Below are 22,744 nucleotides of genomic sequence, written 5' to 3'. Positions count from 1 at the left end.
TGGGCTAGGGACTTGGCTAGAAGCGTTGGGTGTCTCCATGCAAAGTGCCCTTTTACATATCTTGGTTTCCCCCTTGGTGACAATATGAATAGATGCTCGGCGTGGAAGCCAGTGTTGGTTAAAATCCAAAATAAACTGTCTTCATGGAAAGCTAAAACCCTCTCCAGGGCAGGTAGACTTACTCTTATAAAAAGTGTGCTGAATAGCTTGCCTGTATATTATATGAGTATGTTTAAGATGCCAAAATCCATTGCATTGAAAATTGTGAAATTACAAAGAGGATTCTTCTGGGGTGACTGCATTGGTGAAAAAAGATCTACTCCTACAGTTAAATGGTCTTTGATTGAACTTCCAAAAAATTTGGGAGGACTTAGAGTTGGTAATATTATGTATAAAAACCTGATTTTATTATTCAAGTGGTGGTGGCATTTCTCCAAATTAGATAATTTCCTTTGGAAAAAAATTCTAATGTCTGTTCATAATATCAAAGGGTTGAAAGCTTCAGCGGATGTTTTTAGAAATGTTAAGGAGGGTATTTGGGCTCAATTGTTGAATTGTGATGTTGATACAACCAAAATCAGATCAATTGTGGATGAGGGTATACTTTTGAATGTATGACGGGAAAACTCTATTCTTTTTTGGCATGATAGGTGGTGCGAAATTGGCCCTTTAAAAAGGGCATTCCCTAGATTGTTTACTTTATCTCTACAGAAAAATCTCTACATCAATCAGCTGGATGAGTACCAGTATGGGAATTGGAGTTGGAGTCTAAGATGGTGTAGAATGCTTTATGAATGGGAGAATTAAGAAGTCGTTAGGCTGAAAATCCTTATCGACCACAAGAAGCCCCGAAGAGAAGCTGTTGATGGTGTCTTCTGGAAAGGATCAGGTGATGTTTCTTATCCCTTAAAGTGCATTGTTGATAAAGTGTACACCTCTTCCGAGCCTATCCTCTCCAACTCTATTATAAATATAATTTGGAAAAACTTTATCCCTCCCAGAGCTAAATTGACTCTTTGGTTTGCAAATATGGAGAAACTAAAAATAGGAGACATTCTTTTAAAAATAGGGATCATTGATACCCAGCAGGCTATGTGCCCCTTCTGTAACTTGGAAGCGGAATCGAACTCCCACATTCTATTTACATGTAGTTTCGCTTGGGGTACATGGATGGAAATTTTAAGGTGCTGGGGAATCAAAGGCGTCCTCCATGATCGTTGCAATAATTTCTTCGTTGAGTGGTGTGGTCTGATGAGGAGTCCAACATGGAAAAAAATGTGGAGACTTATATTGGGCTGTGTAATTTGGTCTCAGTGGTATATGAGAAATAAAAAAAAATTCGAGATGTGGACTCCTGATTTTCATAATTTTGTCTGCACGTTAAAAATTAGAATTGGAATCTGGGCCAAGGAAATGATAGGTTTTGCCGACTGGTCTCCTCAAGGCTTTATTCATAACCCTGCTGTTTGTCGACTATAATCTATATTGGAGTTTTTTTCGGCCTACAATTGTAGTTATGTATTTTAACAGCTTTTGTAGTTAAGGTATGATGGAGAGTTCTTTTCCTATTTTTGGTGTGTAAGGTGTAGATTTTTTTATTTCCTATGTTTGTGTATGGTGTGTAAGGTGTCTGGCTCTTCTATTTGGTGTTTGCATAGTCCACTCCTATGCTGTCTTGAGTGGCCTGTTTCTTGATCCTCTCTTCCAATGGCTTTTTCCCCTCGCGGGATTTTTTATGTCGGCGGGTTTGGGGCTCCCAAGTCTCAGTGTTCTTACTTCTTTATCTTTATATATTCCTAATTTTTAATATATATATATATATATATATATATATATATATATATATATATATATATATATATATATATATATATATATATATATATATATATATATATATATATATATATATATATATATATATATATATATATATATATATATATATATATATATATATATATATATATATATATATATGATCAAATACGAAGGATTTTAAAATAAGAAGGATGAGGAGGATTTTTGTTTGATTTTGTTTTGTTACTATATATACAAAAAAGGATATTGTGTTATAAAGTAAGATTGTAACACCCCGCAATTTATTACGTCAATAATATATTTTAAATAATTTAGAAAAATGTTTTTAATATATTTATTATCGAATAATTGAATTAGCCTTTAAATATATACATTTTATTTTTTTTCTTGTAATTAAGTAGTCAATTATTATTGTTATTAACATTATTATTAAAATAAATTAAAGTTAAGTATGGACTAGGGTTATTTTTTTTACTTGGTCTTGTAGATAATATACCCAAGTATATTATGGGTAAAGTTTTAAAATGTATTTACTCCCTCATGTAAACCTTCACATTTTTTTCTTTCTTACGTCCCTTGTTTTCTCTATCTCCCTCACTCACAAAGCCAAACCAACTACCAAGCTGAACCACCGCCCGCACCACCACCGCCAGCCGCGCCACCTCCCACCAGTCGGCCGCCAGGCTGTCCACCACAGCTGCCAGCTGTCCCACCACCTCTCCTCTCTTCTCCTCCATTTTTGTGAGCTTTTTCATCCTTATTTTAAATTAGTGCTTTTAATGGTTAAAGTTTTGAGTAAATTCATGAATCTTAGTTTAAATAGTTTATATCTTGATAGAATTTGTAATGGGTAAGTGTTAGAAGTGAGAATTGAAAATGAATAAGTCAGGGTTTGTGTTGGGGATGAAATTGAAGGTAATATGTACTACTTTTATGTACTTTGGTGATTTTTTGATATTGGGATAAATTATAAAAGCTCTTGATAAGTGTTATTTTTGATTAGTAATGGTGGTTTTGATGATTAAAAATAGTTAAGGTTGTTGGTCACTTTTAATAGTTAAATATAAATTAATTATGGTAATGGTGGTGAATGTGATTATTGTTGTTGGTTTGGTGGTGATAAAAATTACTAATAAAGAATTAGTGATAAAATTACTAATGAAGAATTATTGATAAAAATTACTAATAAAGAATTAGTGATAAAATTACTAATGAAGAATAATTGATAAAAATTACTAATGAAGAATTAGTGATAAAATTACTAATGAAGAACTATTGATAAAATTACTAATAAAGAATTATTATAAAATTATATATAAAGAATTATTACATAAAATTACTAATAAAGAATTTTTGTATCATGTGTCGCTAGCGGTGATTAAGTGTTGTCATTGTAATTGTGGAAACATCGTTGATGTGTAATTGATGTTGTAAGTATGCAATTGTTGTCAAATTAATTTCTTGTATGGTTTTGAGATGTCTAAGCTACTAATTGCTTCGTTTTGTTATACTTTGTCACCTCAAACCTGGAGGAATGGAACAAATTTGATTGAAAATCATTATCATCATGCATTAGAATCGAGTGTAATACACTACATTATACGATTTAAGGCTACATTGCAAAAGTGTATAAATTGAATCTTTCCCCTTGAACATGCCTTGTTGTAGAATTTAATGGAAATTGATGTTATAGTTAGATTGATTGATGGCATTGTTTGTGAGTAAACATGTTGTGTGTATGATTAGATTGCATATTCATATGAGTTGTGGCTTGTAAGGATCGAAGTAAGGTGTTTAGTAGAGCAAGTAGCTCCTAAAGGAAGTCGAGTAGACTTACTAGTCTTACTTTAAACGTGTATAGGAAGTCGAGTAGACTTACTAGTCTTACTTTGAACATGTATAGGTGCACGGTACTAAGAGGGGCGTAAGAACGTCCTTCGAAGTGATTGTTGCGACTTGTTATCTTGCAGTTGCAGGTAAGTACACGCAGTAGCTAACTCTTACATGCATCTTGAATATGTTTTCTTTGCGTAACAATATTATATGAGTTATGTTGACTATGATTTACTATTAAACATTATTAAGTTATTGTTTCAAGTGTGGATCGGTTTGTAGAGATGGTAAAGAATGGGTTTTGATGTCGTGAGAGTGGAATGTTGGATTATATGAGATGGAATGGGAATGATTCCTTATTGATAAGTTTTGAATTATGTTTTATAAATGGGAATGAGTCCCTTATTGATGAGATATTAAGTTGGTTGTTTATTGTGACTCCACTGGATTGGTACCCCAGTTGGTTTAGTTCCCGGAGGCATGGATCATCTGTATATAGTCGATGTACGGGGGTATGATCATACTTTGCCATTGGGCGCCGGCATGGCCGTCACCGTCCTTGGCTGAGGTGTTACCATGTAGGTGTTGCAAACCCCAATATGGTGGCCTCTTGTCACATAAGAGAATATATGAAATCAAAGAAGAGAAGGAAAATGGTGAAGGCATTTAGAAGTACAGCGAAATGAGAAATAGTTAGAGTTAATACTTACATAGTGGAATACCTCCTTTATCTCGTTATGTGGATATTGATTGTTGGTCATATATATAACATGTTGTTAGTTACTGACGTGTACTGTTTGTTTTCATTGTTGATGGCTCGTCTTTGATGGCCCTACTATGACGCGTTGGTCTATGATCTTACGTTGAGCAGCAGGGACATCATAGATAGACATTACAGGTGATGGAGCTTCTATGCATTGCATACGGGAGGAATGAGTGAGAGTCTTGAAGTGTGTAATAATCTTATTGTTTTGACTTTACCTGTAGTATATTTTCATTCAGGTTGTTTATGTTTTGAGTTGAGGCACATGTCCTCCTTTTTGTATAAGTTATCTCCGCTGCGTTGTTTTTGTGGTTTGTATGATTTAAATAGTTAACGTTCTTTTTCTTTCTTCAAACTCAAGTGTTTACTTTAGGACCACGATCCATGCTTAGCATGTCGACAGAGGATTAGGCGATGAACATTCCGCCGTGGTACTTTATTACAAGGCCGATGTTGCCTCTTCTTGATTATGTTTTAGTGCACGTTTATTTTCTTTTGGTGCGTCCAATTTCAAGGCAGATGCTGCCGAAATTTCCGCACGATTTTATTTGGAAGTTTTTCTATAATCCTTTAAATTAAACCAATCAAACTTTAATTTTTTATATTTTATTTTCTTTTTTTCTTTAATTTATTTTTATTTTTATTTTACATGTAACACACCTGAATTTCCTCTGTTCCCTTACGGTTTTGGTTCCGTTTAGATGGTCGGAAATTCAGGGGTGTTACAAAGATCGTTCTAAAAATTTATTTCATAGTTATTTTTCTGTGTAACATAGTTACTTTTATAATTATGTGTTTTAGGCTCAATCGTGACCATGGATTTTTTTTATCTTAGTGAAATCTAGGGTGTAGAGTCTTTCTTACCCTTCTCATTTTCAACACCCTTCTAATTGGATTCCTCCCCTATATATATATATATATATATATATATATATATATATGTATATATATATATATATATATATATGTATATATATATATATATATATATATGTATATATATATATATATATATGTATGTATATATATATATATATATATGTATATATATATATATATATATATATATATATATATATATATATAGATATATATATGTATATATATATATATATATATATATATATATATATATATATATATGTATATATATATATATATATATATATATATATATATGTATATATATATATATGTATATATATATATATATATGTGTATATATATATATATATGTGTGTATATATATATATATATATATATATATATATATATATATATATATATATATATATATATATATACATATATATATATATATATATATACATATATATATATACATATATATATATATATATACATATATATATACATATATATATATATATATATATATATATATATATATATACATATATATATATATATACATATATATATATATACATATATATATATATATATATATACATATATATATATATATATATATACATATATATATATATATATACATATATATATATATATACATATATATATATATATACATATATATATATATATACATATATATATATATATATATATATATATATATATATATATATATATATATATATATATATATATATATATATGCGCTAAGTTTCATGTTAAACAAATAAGGATTGTCCTATTTTAAGTAAGTTAGTGGCTTAAAAAGTATTTAAAAGCAACCTTGTAACTTAATGTCGCACACATGCCTATTATTTCAATTCTAACCGTTTTGAAAAAGTAATATATACTAGTTACTGTTAAGTTCCAAGTAGAGATGTCCATGGACCGGTTTATTCATATCCGAACCGCAAACCGATTCGAAAAATTTCGAACCGGCCAACAATTGAGCTTAAACCGGCTCAAACTGGTATGCTTGGCTGGTTCGGGTTGGTTCAAAAAAAAAATATTCGAACTAGACCCGAACCATTGAACTGATTCGATTCGAATCGATGAACCACTGAACTGGTTCAAAAAGCCCGAACCGCATCGATGAACCGAACTAAACCAATTCAAACCATTTAACTGAACCAGTTTGAACCACTTAACCAAACCGATTCGAACCATTAAATCGAACCAATTCGAACCGGTGAACCAGTCGAACCGAACCGTTGAACCAATCCTTCCAACGACTCTTTTTTTGAATTTTGAATTTTGAATTTTTCCATTCATATTTTCTATAAATACCCACCCAAACATTCACTTATTCCTCACATCTCTTCATCTCTAATTCTCTATAAGAAATTTACTCTCTACTTCTTTTTACAATTAGTAAATTAATTAGTCTCTGATTATTTCTCTCTCTAATTAACAAAAAAATTAGTTTTAATTTCTTTCTCTGATCTTTAAGTAACCAAAAAATAGTCTCTAATTATTTCTTTTTCTTTTTAGCATAATAATTAGTCTTTAATTAGCAATTCAATCATGTCTTCTTTCCTCAGAAAAGCTTCAAAAAAAGTTTCAAAGGTTGTTTCCGGTAGAAGTAAACATAAAAGCAAAGCTTCATCAGATCCATCAAAAACACCTTCAATTACAAACTATGAAGATGACTTCAATATTGATGATATTTTGGAATTTGTAGTGCATTAGAGGTGGAACTTGACGTTGGAGCAACAACTCCTCTAAATGCCAATAAATCTCGACAATCATCGACTGCGTCGGGGTCAGGTGCTCGACGAGTCACCCTAGATACAGGTAAGCTTAATAAATTAATGTTAATGTTTAATTGAAGTGTAGTTGATGTTTGATAAATATATTATGTATAATTAGTTATGGTTTCTTTTATATTCTAAGTTTATGAAGTGGAAGAATTTAATTCTGATGATGATGAAGAGGTTGATGAACCTTCTAATTCGGTTTGTCAAGGTGGTGGTAGACCTATTTTCTTTATATGGAAATATTGTTCCAAGGTTGCTAAAGTTGACGAGCTGGGCTTTGATGTGTTTTGTGATATTTGTAAGAATGCTGGAGTTAAACCGGTCTAAGTACTCTATGAAAAAAGGTATGTAACTCAATTCCTAATTTTATTAGCATTTCATTACAATTGCATTTTTATTAATACTTGTGTATTACATATTAGATGGAGGTACAACGACAATTGCTCGACATTTATCACGAAAGCATGGAATCACAAAGGAAAGTTGTAGTGTTAGTGCAAGCAGGAGCCGACAAACACAACTCCACGGGTATGCAAGTGAAATGCCTGCCACTGGTATGCCTTTCTCTTATAATAGAAACATAATGATTGATGAATTTAGTAGATATGTGATTGGGGATGAAATGCCTTTCATGTATGAAGAAAGTAAAAACTTTGAATATTTTACTAGAGTCTCTTTACAACCACAATTTAGAGCCGTCTCTAGAAACACCCTTAAGCGTCGCACTCAAGTTCTTTATCAAGGAGCTAAGGCTCAATTAATTGAAATGTTTCGTAATTTAGATAATCATGTTAGTTTAACCACTGATACTTGGAGCTCTTGTTTTGGTGAGCCTTATATGTGTGTTACTGCCCATTGGATAGATGAGAATTGGTACTTGCAAAAACATACTATTGCTTTTGAGGTAATGGAGGAGAAACATACTGAACATCAGCAATCGTATGATGGCCATTTAAGAAATATAATTTGTGCGATAAAGTATTTTCTATTTCTGTTGATAATGCAACGACAAACACTAAGGCAATAGAATATTTGATGCATGAATCTTCATTTACTAAGATTTTAAGTGGTGAGTTTTTACATATTAGATGTAGTGCGCATGTACTTAATTTAGCTGTTCAAGAAGGTATAAAGAAATTATCAACATTGTTAGATCCTATTAGAATGGTAATTAGGTGGACAACGAAAGAGAGAAAGTATAAAAGAAAATTTAAAAAAATGTGTGTGGAAGCTGGGTTGCCAAAGAGAAAATTTAGTCTAGAAACACCAATACGTTGGAACTCCACCTATAAGTTGTTAACTCAAGCTATTCAATATCGTGAAATTCTGACTTATTTATATAACAGTCGTATTAATGATCCTACAACCATGATTACAGATGCCCATTGGAGCCTTGCTATTTTAGTTCATAAAATTCTTGTTGTTTATGATCATGCTACTAAAATATTTTGTTATGCATATCAGCTAAACGTTCATTTAGTTATTTTAGAATGCATAAGAATAGTACATGAGGTTACTAATAATATGAATGTTGATGTGTTAAAGGATGTGCCACAAGATATGATGGAAAATGGTGATCATACTTTGAAAATATTCCTTCTATTTATGGTGTTGCTTGTATTATTGATCCAGCTGTTAGGGTAGAAGGTTTACGTAAATTATTATAATTTTATTATGTTTCTCTCAATCAACCTACTTATAATGTTGATGGTTATATTGAATCATGTATAAGAATTTTACATGATCTTTACAATTACTATGCTTCTATATATAACTCGGGGACTTAGAGTAATAATGCACCATTTGAAGGTATACAAACATATGATCCATTTATTTTTAATATTCTCAATAGTCAAAATCGCTTTGTTACATCATCTAACTCCACCCGTTAATCCATGGAAGTAGATGATTATTTGTGTCATTAATTTGAATTCTAAGAAGATTACGAAATCCTAAAATGGTGACGACAAAAATCCGGTAAATTTCTCATTTTGGCTAAAATTGCAAAGGACATTCTTGCCATTCCGACCTCCACTATTGCTATGGAGTCTGCTTTTAGTGCAGGTAGAAGAGTTTAAGATGAAAAGAGGTCTTGACTTGCTCCAGATACCATCCAAATGTGCGTCTGCAAAAAGGATTGGGATTAAGCTGAAAAAAGAACACAAGGCTTAAGGAATGATGATGATCAGGACGATGATGACCCGTTGATGCTGATGGACACGGATACATCGATAGGATCTCCCCATAAGAAGATGAAAGCGACTCTGATTAGACTTTTTCAACTACAAACAACTACAACAAAAAAAAGATACGTAAACAGAACTACGTGGACTTTAATTCCTTTGGGATACGTAGGCAACTTAGTATTTATACTAAGTCCAAGTCCATTCCCCCTCTTTTTTTTTACTCTCTAGTTAATACGTTAATTATGTATTATTTGTAATTTTGTAGAATATTTAAAGAGATAATATATTAGTGTATTGATCATTATTTATTGTATTTATTTTTTAATTATTGGTTAATATGATAAATATTTATAAATATAAAAAAATAATTTGAATTTGAACGAATTATTTAGCATTGAATCGAACCTTGAATCGGTCGTGAACCGAACCTTGATTCGACTCGAACCGAAAAAAGCTCGGTCGAACCGGAACTGGTTCACGATTCGGTGGGCTCGAACCAGGACCGAATCGAAACCAGTCATGAACGGTTCAGGTTCAGGTTCAAAAAAGTTTAATCCGAACCGGTGGCCGAATCGGTCTGAACCGAACCATGACCATCTCTAGTTCCAAGTTTAATATCAAACGAATTAAGATTGACCAAGTTTAAGCATGTTTGTTGTTTAAAATGCCTCAAAAAGGCTACCTTCAAACGTAATTTCACACTCATGTCTATTTTTTTATGTCCAACCATTTCAAAACATTAATATACACTAATTAGTTTTGTGTGTCAAGTTTCATGTCACACAAATCACAATTTAACTTAGTTTAAGTAAGTTAATGGCTAACAAAGCTTTAAAAAGCAACCATGGAATGTAATTTTAAGCATTTGCCTATATTTTAAATTTTAACCATTTTAAAACATTAATATATACTCCTTCTGTTTCTTAATGTAGTTCACACAACGAATGTTTAAGGGAATTTAAGAAAAATAAATCTTTTAGATAGTGGATATATTATTTTATTTAATAATAAATTTGATGGATAAAAAGTGGGGAACATAAATATTAAAAAAATATTAAAAGAAAATTAGTGGAAAAAAATATGAGAACACAACTAAAAAAAAAATCTTTTTATAAAGTTAGTGAGGAACATGTGGTATCATAAGGAATATAAAAATATTAAAATGAATTTAGTTGAAGATATGTGGGGACCATGAACATTATTAATATATTAAAACGAGGATCACCAAAGTTATTTTTGTCTAAAATTTGTGATGTAAATAGAAAAATTCTCTATGAAAACAACAATTGGAACATTTCAAAATGACAAAAGAGAACCTCTTTAAGTAACGGAGGGAGTACTAATTAGTCTTGTGTTTCTAGTTTCGTGTGAAACAAAATAAGTTTGACCTACTTTAAGCAATTTAATAGCTAAAAAACCTTAAAAACCAATCATGAAACGTAATTTAAATATTTGCTTATTTTTCCAATTCTAACAATTTAATTCGCATAAATATTACAATTTTCAAGAACGAATGAGAATGTTTTGTATGAGACCGTCTCATAGTGAGACGGTCTCATACAAACAGCCCAACTAATGTATTTTTAAAAATAAATTAATTGAATATATAATTATTTTTTACTTTTGTTTCAAAACTAAATATTGGGTCAAAACCATATTAAGCCATCCTGAAACTCTTTATAAATAATTTGTCCATAGTTATTTGGTATTAGGATCCTTTTTATTACTTTTCTCTATTACTAATATTAGAATTTTGACATCTATTTTAAAATAAAAATAAAATATTAAATTTCTTTTTAAACTCTATCAAGTAATTATAGTCATTAGATTGATTAATAAATCCCATATTCCTAACTCGGATATTTGGCACTAAAGTCTAAAATATGTGTCATGGACTTCAAGATTCTAATTCTTTTTTTCTTGGATTGCTCAACGCTCCAGATTTTTTGATCTTCTTTATCCTTCGTTTCTTAATCTTCTAAAACAGATTTCCCAAATATGGCAACGGCACCGTTTCAAACAACAACACTGCTGTTGAGTAAACTAACCTTATCACTCAGCCCAATTCGTCCGAGTTCAATTTCGGGTAAAACTCGCAAATTTCATCTCAGAGCGAGTTCTGGGTCATCGAGATACAAGACTCAGAGATGGGTTAAGTTTCAAACCGAAGGTGAGAGATTGAAAAGTACCTTTGTCAACGTTGCGGGTAGTGATGATGATGAATGTTCTTCAGTAGATAATTTGGAAGATAAAGAGGTAATATGTTAGTCGTTTATTTATACTTGTAATGAGTTCATGACTAAGCATTTGGTTAATTTTCAATTTCATTTTTGATAAAATAATGATTATTTAATTAAGCGTATGTGATAATTAATAATTTGATTATGTTCTTAATTTTGCGGTTTTATAGTGATTAAGCTTGATTTTAGTTCCAACATTGACAAAACATTATGAAGTAGATAGATGATAAGAGGTTTGGAGTTAGGTTGAGAAGTATCTTCCCATACATAAGATACACATTTGAAGTACCCTTCAAAAACCTCAACAACCACTTTAACGCTTCTCAATGTCCCTTACCTGGATTAGACATGTATCTACTCACCAAACTAACGACATGAGCAATGTTGGGCCTATAACATATCAATATATCGTAGCATATATAGCATTATCATCAGTGTAAGTTTAAGGAATTCTTACCATTTGCTCTCTTTTTTTTAATGGACTCAACTTCTTGGACAATTTGAAGAAGCAAGAGGAGTTGACACATTTATAGTATCACCATGGAGAAGCGTTGCAACTCTTTCAAATTCTCTACCTCGAACAAATCAATTTTATACCATTGCCTTGGTGAGTGCTTCAACCCATACAATGATTTCTTCAACCGACACACATGTCCTTCCTTGGCGACCTCAAAATCTTCTGGTTGCTTTATGAATATCGCATAGCTATGCCATAGCAACTACCTTGGTTATAGAAGAGTGCTTCACCAACAGTGATAATACCTCATGAAAATCTACACCTTCAATTTGACAGTATTCCTTAGCAACTATCCTAGCTTTGTAGATGGGGGCAACACTATTAGAAGGACCCTCCGCCTCGTCAATATCTACTTGCACCCAATACTCTTATTTTTCTTAGGTGCTTCAACAATATCCGGAGTCTTGATTTTGGTAGGAGATTCCATCTCTTGCTTTATAGATATCAACCACTTCCTTGAGTCATTTTAGGCCATAGTCTCCTTGTACGTACTAGGTTCATTCACCGCCTCGACTTCACTAGCAATGTTGAGAGCATAAGTAACATAATCTCACTCTTCAATGTACCTTCTTGGAGCCACGGTCTTCCTCTTTTTCATTGTAGAGGACAAAGGAGAAGACCTCTCTTGTTGATCATCATCATCATCATCTTTTTCCTTAATATTGGGAGGTTGAACCCCCTCTTGTGCGTCGTCGGAAATTCGGGAGTATCTACATCATTAGACACAGGCTTTTCTACACTAGAGAATAACACAACATTTTCATCAAATACAACATTCCAATAAGTTGTTATTCTCTTTAGTTTTTCACACCACACCCTATACCCTTTTACACCCACTCCATACCCCACAATATTTTCTAGCCCTAGGTCCTAATTTCCCGTCACTTATATGAATGTAAGCCGGACACCCAAAGACTATAATAACTAGAATAATTTGCCGGAGTGCTGTACAACACTTCTTATGGGGACTTGAACTTCTAGGCAGTATGAGGCGATCGATTGATCAAGTAATATGCCATAGCCACCGCTTCGGCCCAATGTGCTTCTCCAATTTTTCTTGGTTTAGCATACGCCTTGCTCTCTCCAACAATGTCTTGTTCATTTTCTCTCCGCAACAACATTTTGTTGTAGCCTTTCCACACACGTTCTATGCCGCACAATACCTTCTTTCGAACAATATTGAAGAAATTTCCCATCAACAAATTCTATACCATTGTCAGTTCTTAATGCCTTAATGCTCCTACCGGTCTTTTTCTCAATCATCATCATACATATCAACAGTCTGAACCAGAATTAGTTGTAGCCAAGCCGCTTGTTCGAGCGGGCCAAAACTTCAGTCACTGTTTGCTTGCTGTTGAGTGCTCATTCGAGCACCTATCCTGCTCGTTTGAGCACTCTAAACTTTTCATTCTCTGGAAGCTTCTAATCTTCTGCCTCGTTCAAGGCAAAGGGCAACTTGTGAGTGCCTTATTCGAGCATATAACTGCAGAGCCAACTCTTGCACTTCCTCATTAAGTCTATTGATTATAAACTTCATATACATCATTACTCTCACCATTACATACATCATCAAAGTTCACCTCGATTGCTCCCATAACTTTTATGCATTAACATACATAATTAAGCACACTTAATTTGCACACCCTTAATGCACATCCTTAATGGTGTACTCCAGTCACCATAACTTAAACATTAGTCAAAGTTTATAGTTGGGATTGTGGTTAAACCCTACACAAAGATTTAAGGAATATTAGGGGCACTAAAGTTGTATGTATGATATTTAAAGAGGGATAAAATGTTGGATGAGAACATTGAAAAAAAGTGGTGTGAACATTTCCATACAAGGTAGGGAAATGTTATGGAAATAATATGAAAAATCTTATGCAAAGAAAATTAAGTCATTATTGATGCTCATGTTACCAACACTTGTTGATCTTGCTTAATTTTTTTCTATTGTTCTCTTATCCCAATGCACATTTTTTATGCTGGGACTTTTGTTACAAAACTTCTTCTAAACTCGGATCTTCAACCATTTTTTTTTAACCAGTGCTCAATACTCATGTCACTTTAGTCCTTAAAAATATTATTGTCTCCAAATTTTGTGTTATTGGTACTCATGTCACCAAACTTCTTAAGAAATATTCCTGCATTTTCTTATAAAAGAGTCTCCTCATTGTTTTGTTCGCTAAAATTGACAGTTTCATCATTATTCTTAGACCTACAGTTATTGCCAATAAATAAACATTTTGCACAACAACATTGTGGTTTTCCTATGAAGTAATAATTGACATGGTTTGAATGCTTACAAAGTTCACAAAATAATTTAGTCTTCGAACTTTTGTTTTCGTTGTATCATCCTTTTGCAGGGCTCTTACATTTTGGGGGTAAAATCACCGCTTTCCTCTAGTCCTCCCTTTGAAGGGAGTACGAGTATGGATTGTCCGTCACCTTCCCTCACCCAGACTCTGCTTTCGGGCGGGATATTGGGTAATGATGATGACGATGACGATGACGATGACGATGATGATGATGATGATTTTATCATCTTTATACTTAAAATTAAAATTTTCTTGTAGAGTCGTCTATTTATCTTCTTCATTAATGTGTCTATTCTTCCTTTGTTCAAGGCACTCTAAGATCCCCTCAGTAGTTCAACTGAAATTGTTGATTGATCTTTTATATTATTATATTTTTTAGTTAATGATAATAATATTTTCTTAAAAATTTTAATCTTTAATATTTTCTCCATATGATTTCATTTGATGCACAATTTCAGTTGCCTTGATGAATTACCTTTCCTTAATTCTCCTTTTTTTCATTTTAAATTTTCAAAAGCACTTCTTAAAGATTGGAGTTTAGTACTTCTCACATTTCTATCTATAAAAGTCTTGTTGCAAAATTTCTCATGCCTCATTTGTTGTGTCAGCCCTTAAAATCCTTAGGAAGATGGTGTTTGAACCCGCTTTTTGCATCAAATATAAGGCGTTGGCATCGATTGTCCTTTCCTCCTCTTGCTTCTTTTTTCTGAGCATGCCTCATCCTTTCTCTATATAACCTTGGTCGCTGAATATCTTTGCATGCCTCATCCTTTCTCTATATAACCTTGATCGATGAATATCCTTGCTCCCTCAAAAATTAGTAATGGGAAATATGAAAAGTTGCTCCCCTTGGATTATTTTTATTTTGTGTATTTGGTGTGCTTATAGCTTTCATACCTAATGTAGATAGAATGCTTTGAGAAGGTATTTGATTGGTTTCTTATTGATTGGATTGCAATACACAGGTAATCAAGTATTATAGCCTAATGCATGTCAGCGGACTGGCATTGTGCATTGTTGACTTTACATCACCATTTTTTTTTATTTGTTTCTAATCATTTCTAGAGTTTACTACGTCTAGGATATTTTCTAACTCTAGGTCATTCTAGGCTAGTCTGTCTAAATAGCTTAAAGTCTACCACTTGCATTAGTTTTCTAGATTTGTCTAGGATTTTTCACATTACTTCTAACAAATGTAGCAAACTGAATAGAAAATAATAGCAAAGTTTGCTAATTCGAAGGACAAAGGATGAATTTGGGTGTGTTTGTGCATGCATATGTGTAATGTAACATTGTAACTTATAGTAGGAAGACTCTTTTAAGTTGTGACTTATAGACGACAGTACTTGTAATGTTCTCATAGATTTTGTGATTCATAACCGACAAATTGTCTTGCCATAATCTGATACCATAATGTTGACCTCTATATTTATTTAAGTGCTCCGTTTCTCCCAAAGATGAGCCAAATGTTTATGCTTCTTATGTTTCATATTAAAATGACATGTTGTAAAGTGAAAATTATTTATGTGAATTGTTTCGAATGTTTTTTGCAACAAACCTATCTTATATGTAGCACCCAAACTCCAAATAAGTGGGAGCTTAATGACTTGGGGTAATGAAATATTTTTGTAGTTTTCCCCAAGATCTAAAAGCTTTTAGGGATAATTAGTTCACATATATTATATAGAGGAAGTATATCTATAAAAACGTTTCTCTTATTTTTTTAGTTTCTTCATTATTTTTGTGATGTTAATCAACTGTGAAGGTTTACCATTATTAGATTTATCTTGTTTCATTTTCGATTATCGTCAAATGTAGCTCGTCCACTCTAAAATCCCGTTAGGCTTTTTATTTGTAGGCTACCAACTTCCCGCACGTCAAATAGGTTTGAGTCGCTTATTTCTAGTCAATTTCACAATTTTTTCAATTTTTTGAGTTAGTACAGGCAATCCCAAAGCTGCCGGAACATGATTATGCTGGAACACCTTATGTTCCTGTCTACGTGATGTTGCCTGTAAGTTTTGCTTGTTCTTTTGCATTTATTAGTTTTTCTCATTAGATTGTCCAAATTGATTCATATCCTCCATTGACTTTAGAGCAGTATTTTTTATAGTCTCACAACTAATGCTAACAAACGTTCTTTTACATTTTCACTTGTTCTGTTCTGTTACAAAACGCAAAGTCCTCAAATGAATTGATTATACCCTCTCATGTCTCTATTATGTAGTTGGGTATCATTGACATGAATTGTGATTTGGTGGATCGACATAATCTCATTGAGCAACTAAAAGTTTTAAAGTCAATTAATGTTGATGGTGTTATGGTTGATTGTTGGTGGGGCATAGTAGAGGCAATTGCACCGCAACATTACAATTGGAGTGGTTACAGGAAGCTATTTCAAATTGTGCATGGTGTTGGGCTTAAATTACAGGTATTTTAATTTTTCGTGATCTTGTCAAGATATTTACAACATATATCTTTTGCTTGCATCGTGTAGTTTCCATGAACTTGCTGCTAAGGTTCATAAAGGTTAGTGGGATTCAGTGGCGGATCCAGAATTGAAACTCATTGGGAGCATAATTGATAAAAAAAAATTCAAATCATCATAAATGTATATATAAAATTAATATTTTCAATTGGATGTTTTGCTAAACCGTAAAAAAAGATAATTAAGAAAAATTAATTATGTTGTAAATAGGTATTAGAAATTGTAACTACATTTTATTGACCTTTGTTGTATATCTCTGAACACATATTAAGTGCATAAAATCCCTTATTGGTTTAGAAAATGAATAGCAGGGCTGGTTAGACCTTGCTTCACAACCCACAGGTAGCAGGTTCAAATCCTATTGTAACCAATTAAATAAATTTTTTTTAAAATGCAGTGCCCTCACGTGAGGGCACATGAGGGCACTTAGATCCGCCTATGAGTGGGAATATATTGGATATTGTATATGTGTTTAGGTAGTTATTATTACTTTTAGGGAAATTCCACATGGTACCATCGCACTTTCATGAAACGCCAGTGGTAGCACTTTTGTAAGATTTTTCCACATGGTAGCATCCAGTTTATGCCTTATCTAACTGTCGTAGCATTTTCCGTTAAATTCTTGTTAATTTCCATTTAATTCACCATTTTGACGTTTTATCCTTATTAAGTGTTGGTTGTAGTCTTTATAATTTGCCTTAAACAATTTTTATGCTCTCAAATATTTAATTCACCATTTTGATGTTAGAACATTTAAGTGTTTGTTTTCATTCAAATTGGTGAATTAAACGGTGAACTAAACATTTGAGGGTATAAAAATGGTTTAGGGCAAATTATAAAGACAAAAATCAACACTTAATAAGGGTAGAAATGTCAAAATGGTGAAATAAATGGAAATTGACAAGAATTTAACGAAAAATGCTATGGTAGTTAGATAAGGTATAAACTGTATGCTACCATGTGGAAAAATCTTACAAAAGTGCTATCGCTGGCGTTTCACGAAAGCTCGATGCTACCATGTGAAATTTCCCTTACTTTTATTTGGATTTGGATAGGACTATTAGCTTTGAGGGAGAATTATTTTTGGAAGATTAGATTATCAAAAGTGTGGATGCTTAGATGTATTAGCAAAAATAAATTGAGGGATAAAATTCAAAACAAAGACTTAAAAAACGTTAGGTATTTGTATTGCAAAAAATGAGGATCAGATGGAAGAGAATTTATAAAGAGTTTGGGAATGTACAATGACGCCGTATTGGTGAAATAATAAGGACATTAGAAAATTTATAAAGAGTGCGAGAAGACCGACGAAAATCTAGAGGATAGAAGTGGAGAAGGAACATTTAGATACACGGGTTTAGATAATAAAAAATCGAAATTAATGGAAAAGTTAAATATGTTGATACCTATCTTTTGGGATTAAGGTTTTGGCATTGTTGTTGTACGGCTAAGTGTGAGAGCGTGTGTTTAGAGCTATCATTTGAATAGGAGTAGACTTGAAACTCTAAAATTTGTTGTTCAACTCTTACCTCTTACTTATACGTTGTTAGGAGTGATTTGTGTTTTTGTCTACTTGTTTGAGATTGCTGCCCTGGTAGGATTGGACTCAGGAAGCTTTACTGCAGTAACATGCAACAGATATTCTTGAAAAAAAGACCTCTTTTACAAGTTCCTAATTTGGAAGCCTGATTAATATCGCCTTATGGTTCACGATCCATATAAAGTGTTTTTACTAAAACAGGTGGTTATGTCTTTCCATGAATGTGGAGGTAATATTGGGGATGACGTGCACATTCCACTCCCATGTTGGATCACAGATTTAGGTCAAGATAATCCTGATATATATTTCACGGATCAAGAAGGTAGGCGCAATACAGAATGCCTCTCCTGGGGGATTGACAAAGAACGTGTACTAAGAGGTCGTACGGCGGTTGAGGTATTGTTATTTTTGAAGCTTTTTTTTTTGTTATTTGTAAGTACAACATGATTATGCTTATATGGCCCGAACTTAGTCATTTTAAAATTGCATCAAGAGAGGAAAATGTTCATGACATTACCGTGGTTGTTGCTGTTAGGTACCTTGTATTTGTGAAGTCCCTAATTTTGGTGGTATGTCACTGTACTTCTGAAACTTGTCTAGTGACTAAACAGGTGTACTTTGACTATATGAGAAGCTTCCGTGTGGAATTTGATGACTTTTTTGTGAGTGGAACTATATGTGAGATAGAGGTTGGGCTTGGTCCATGTGGGGAGCTACGCTATCCATCCTATCCAGCAAAGCATGGTTGGAAGTATCCAGGCATTGGTGGATTTCAGGTAAAAACATGGCTGTATATGCATTGAAGATTCCTCCTCCTCAAACAATTTAAATACATCCTATTTCTAAGCAATACATAATTTTAAAATAAATACAATAAAAAAGAATTTTGAGAATTATTCTTACCTCGAATAAAGTTGTTTCTACGATGTTGACTACTTATCAACTATCTTTAACTGTCTTCCCCAATACCCTAATGGTACATAGAGGTAACCTTGAACATAATTCAAAACATGTCTTGTTGCAGTGTTATGACAAGTATCTACTGAAGAGTCTGCAGAAGGCAGCTGAAGTAAGGGGGCATTTGTCTTGGGCTAGAGCTCCTGAAAATGCCGGCTGTTATAATTCTTGGCCCGACAAGACAGGGTTCTTCAGAGATGGTGGAGATTATGACAGTTATTATGGTAGATTCTTTCTCAAGTGGTATTCAAAGGTTCTCATTGATCATGGAGATCGTGTACTTGCCTTGGCAAACCTAGCTTTTGAAGGCTGTAAAATTGCTGCTAAGGTGAGGACGCAATGTTTCAACCCCAGTATGACATTTGTGATTGCCAAGCATATTATAACTCGGCGCGTTTAGTGTTATAATTGCTGGGAATGGTAATAGAAAGCTAGTGTAATTTTGGTGGGAAAAACAAGTTTATTGGTCATGCTTAAACTTCAATCATTTCAATTTTTCAAAAAATTCATTTCAATGATCACCATTTAGAGATTTGGTATTATGTGGTAATGGAAAATTGTAAACAAAAAGGCTTTTTGTTATCAAAGTTTTATCACCATGGGAACAACATGGTAAATTCACGAAAATTTTCGCTATAAATCATTCTCATTACCACCATTTAGTACTAACAACCAAATGAGCCGTGCAAGGTTGCTAGTAAAAAGTATTTTACTTCTAATAACGAGCTTTAATTGGTTTGCAGCTCTCAGGTATTCATTGGTGGTACAAGACAGCTAGTCATGCTGCTGAGCTGACTTCTGGGTTTTACAATCCTTGCAATCGTGATGGGTATGCTCCGATAGCTGCAATGCTAAAAAAACATGGGGTTGCTCTGAACTTTACCTGTGTGGAATTACGCACAATGGATCAAGAAGAGGTGTTCCCTGAGGCCCTAGCAGATCCAGAGGGATTGGTTTGGCAGGTAATCTATTACAGGACTGACTTTAATTGGCATTTGTACTATCCTGTAGGGATAAGGGACTTGTTCCAAGAAACTTTTGTGGTAAAGAGATCAAATGACCTGATTAGACCAATTTTTTCTGGTTCTTTTTTTACTCGCCTTTTCCCAGCTGGTGTGACCAGTTTGATGATCTTTTTAAGAGGCCCACCTTGTATATTAACTTGTTAGTATGTTGGACTCAGTAATGCTAGTTTGATAATCTTTTCGAAAGGTCCATCTAACTTGTATACATGTTGGATTTAGTAATGCCCGTGATAAAAATTTTGGTGTCAACTAATCTACTATTGATGATGAACATGTTAGGTTGAATTGATAGGATTCAACCTCCTGATGGTTCACACTACTATAGAGATTACTATACTTGCATTATAGAAGTATAAGAAAAGACAAGAAATGCAGATATGATTTGATGCATTGTTTTAGGCTTTAGAGCTTGTATGACTTTGCTTTAGATATTTTTTTTTGATAACTTGTCTTGTGAGCAGAAATCGATTTATTTTTAATATTGGAAACTATGACATTTTAAAATTTTTTAAGTTTTTAGATTAGATCCTTAACATTTGCTCTTTGACTTCAGGTCCTGAATGCTGCTTGGGATGTTTGTATACCAGTTGCTAGTGAGAATGCTCTTCCTTGCTTTGACAGAGAGGGTTATAACAAAATATTGGAAAATGCCAAACCCCAGAATGATCCTGATGGAAAGCATTTATCCGCATTTACTTATCTCAGGCTCAATCCTGAATTAATGGAGGGATCCAACTTCTTGGAATTCGAAAGATTTGTCAAGAGAATGCATGGTATCTTTTGTTATGTATTCATGAACATTTTTAGTAACAGATTGTTGGGTATCTATATAGATCTCCCTGTTTTTTCCAGGCATCAGCTCACAATCACTAATTTACGCATAAGAGAACACTGCAGAATAAGTAGAACGCATAATTATCTGCAAAAATACTCTATTAAAAAGGTCAGGACTCAGGAGAACTGGCCTAAACCTTGCCAAGTCAAATGGTGGTAGTTACGAAATCGTGTCATTTCAAATGATGATATAATACACAGTGATTTTCAAACGAGTTAATGTTTCAGAATTGTTTGACAGGAGAATCAGTCCCAGATCTTAACTGCCTTGTGGGAAGATCGTTACCTGAAAATCAGGAGCCGCCTTTCAGACTTCCATCTGAAGCCTACTAAAACAGCATACAACTCAACTATAGTGCCATCTGTCAAGCCGTGTTTATAATAATATATTAATGCTAGCTGGTATGATCCATTATTATTTTAAAAAAAAAATGTAAGTTTGTATATATTACAATGAGTTGGTGTTAGAATTGGTGGAAAAGAACATAAGAAAAGATGTTTTATTAATCTAAAATCTTCATAACAAATGCCCATACAAGCTCTTATTTATATAGAAACTAAGAGCAGCAAAAAGATACTTGTTTTTTTTTTTTTTGTTTTGAGATTAACAGACTTATATAACAAACATAAAAGTTAGGTATAACTAACTTTGTGTACAATCCTAACTAATCCTATTGAACTAATCAGGACCCTTGATATAGGAAGGCTGAACACCCTTAATATTATTGAAGCACAAATAGACTTCAGAATGCCGAAAAAGCCTCAGAATGAAGTACCTCAAGAATGCTGCTGCGGATGCTCTCTTACTGCATGCTATTGTGCCACTTTTGTGTTGAAGATGCTAGTTGCTGATGATTTTGAGATATAAGAACAACATGCTAAACATCCCTTCAAACTTGGGGTTAAAAACGCCTAGTTTGTCTAATAGCTATTTAAAGTGCATAGAGGGAAAAACTTTTGTAAATAAAAATGAGTTCTTGTAGGCAGATAAGACAATTGTAATACTCCCTCTATAACCTTGTCCCATGAAAATGACAATTAAATTCTATATGTTTAGTTCTCATGAAAAATCGGATTTTTGTCAATGAAAATAGCTAATTGATTGTCACAAAAAAGAGTGACTGACATGCTTATTTGAACATGAAGTTCCTGAAGTAATCTAATTAGTCAAGTTAGTTCTGATATTGTACTTTCCATTGCTCTGTATTCAGCTTTTGAACTTGACTTGGACACAATCTGTTGTTTCATGCCTTTTCAACTTATAAGAGAGTTTCTCAACATCATAACATAGCCTGCAATAGATTTTCGTGTGTCAACGCAAGATCCCCAATTAAAGTCTGAATATGCTCGGAGGATAAGTTTATCTTGCCCTTGTAATTTAATGCCTTGTTCACAAGTAGAAAGCACATAATTTAATGTATGAAGCAATTCTTTCCAATGTGAACTCCCTGGTTTTTTTGCATAAATTGGCTAAGACTTTGTTTAGTATAGAGTAGCCTTCGTTAGTCGAAAAATTCAACTTACCC

The 22,744-nt window shown here is 32.9% G+C and overlaps 1 protein-coding gene across 7 annotated transcripts; it reads left to right on the top strand.

Moving 5' to 3' along the window:
* Positions 1-11,220: 11,220 nt before the first annotated feature.
* LOC130809898 (beta-amylase 2, chloroplastic) lies at positions 11,221-22,341 on the top strand. 7 transcript variants are annotated; one of them, XR_009040963.1, is made up of 10 exons: positions 11,221-11,555; positions 16,320-16,388; positions 16,602-16,805; positions 18,604-18,798; positions 19,014-19,178; positions 19,427-19,687; positions 20,103-20,321; positions 20,938-21,157; positions 21,237-21,620; positions 21,906-22,341. XR_009040963.1 is itself a non-coding variant. In XM_057675754.1 (9 exons), exons 1-9 carry the CDS (start codon positions 11,298-11,300, stop codon positions 21,549-21,551), a joined length of 1,683 nt encoding a protein of 560 aa, XP_057531737.1. In that variant the 5' UTR covers positions 11,221-11,297; the 3' UTR covers positions 21,552-21,745. The 7 variants fall into 7 exon arrangements, 2 of the variants coding, with proteins under 2 accessions (XP_057531737.1, XP_057531738.1); XR_009040962.1 differs by having other exon boundaries at positions 21,460-21,620; positions 21,906-22,336; XR_009040964.1 differs by lacking the exon at positions 21,906-22,341 and having other exon boundaries at positions 21,237-21,327; positions 21,460-21,745.
* Positions 22,342-22,744: the final 403 nt, after the last annotated feature.

Source organism: Amaranthus tricolor, chromosome 4, assembly GCF_026212465.1.
Source record: "Amaranthus tricolor cultivar Red isolate AtriRed21 chromosome 4, ASM2621246v1, whole genome shotgun sequence".
In the NCBI taxonomy this organism is placed as follows: Eukaryota; Viridiplantae; Streptophyta; class Magnoliopsida; order Caryophyllales; family Amaranthaceae; genus Amaranthus; species Amaranthus tricolor.
Note: the sequence above shows the minus strand (reverse complement) of the source record. Positions and strands in the feature narration are given on the sequence as shown.

What these genes read in the sequence shown, in the direction of transcription:
- LOC130809898 (XM_057675754.1), top strand. Translation starts at nt 11,298, where the DNA reads ATGGCAACGGCACCGTTTCAAACAACAACACTGCTGTTGAGTAAACTA. An exon ending in ATAATTTGGAAGATAAAGAG is followed by an intron (nt 11,556 to 16,319) that starts GTAATATGTTAG and finishes GAGTTAGTACAG; the next exon opens with GCAATCCCAAAGCTGCCGGA. An exon ending in GCTGTAAAATTGCTGCTAAG is followed by an intron (nt 19,688 to 20,102) that starts GTGAGGACGCAA and finishes ATTGGTTTGCAG; the next exon opens with CTCTCAGGTATTCATTGGTG.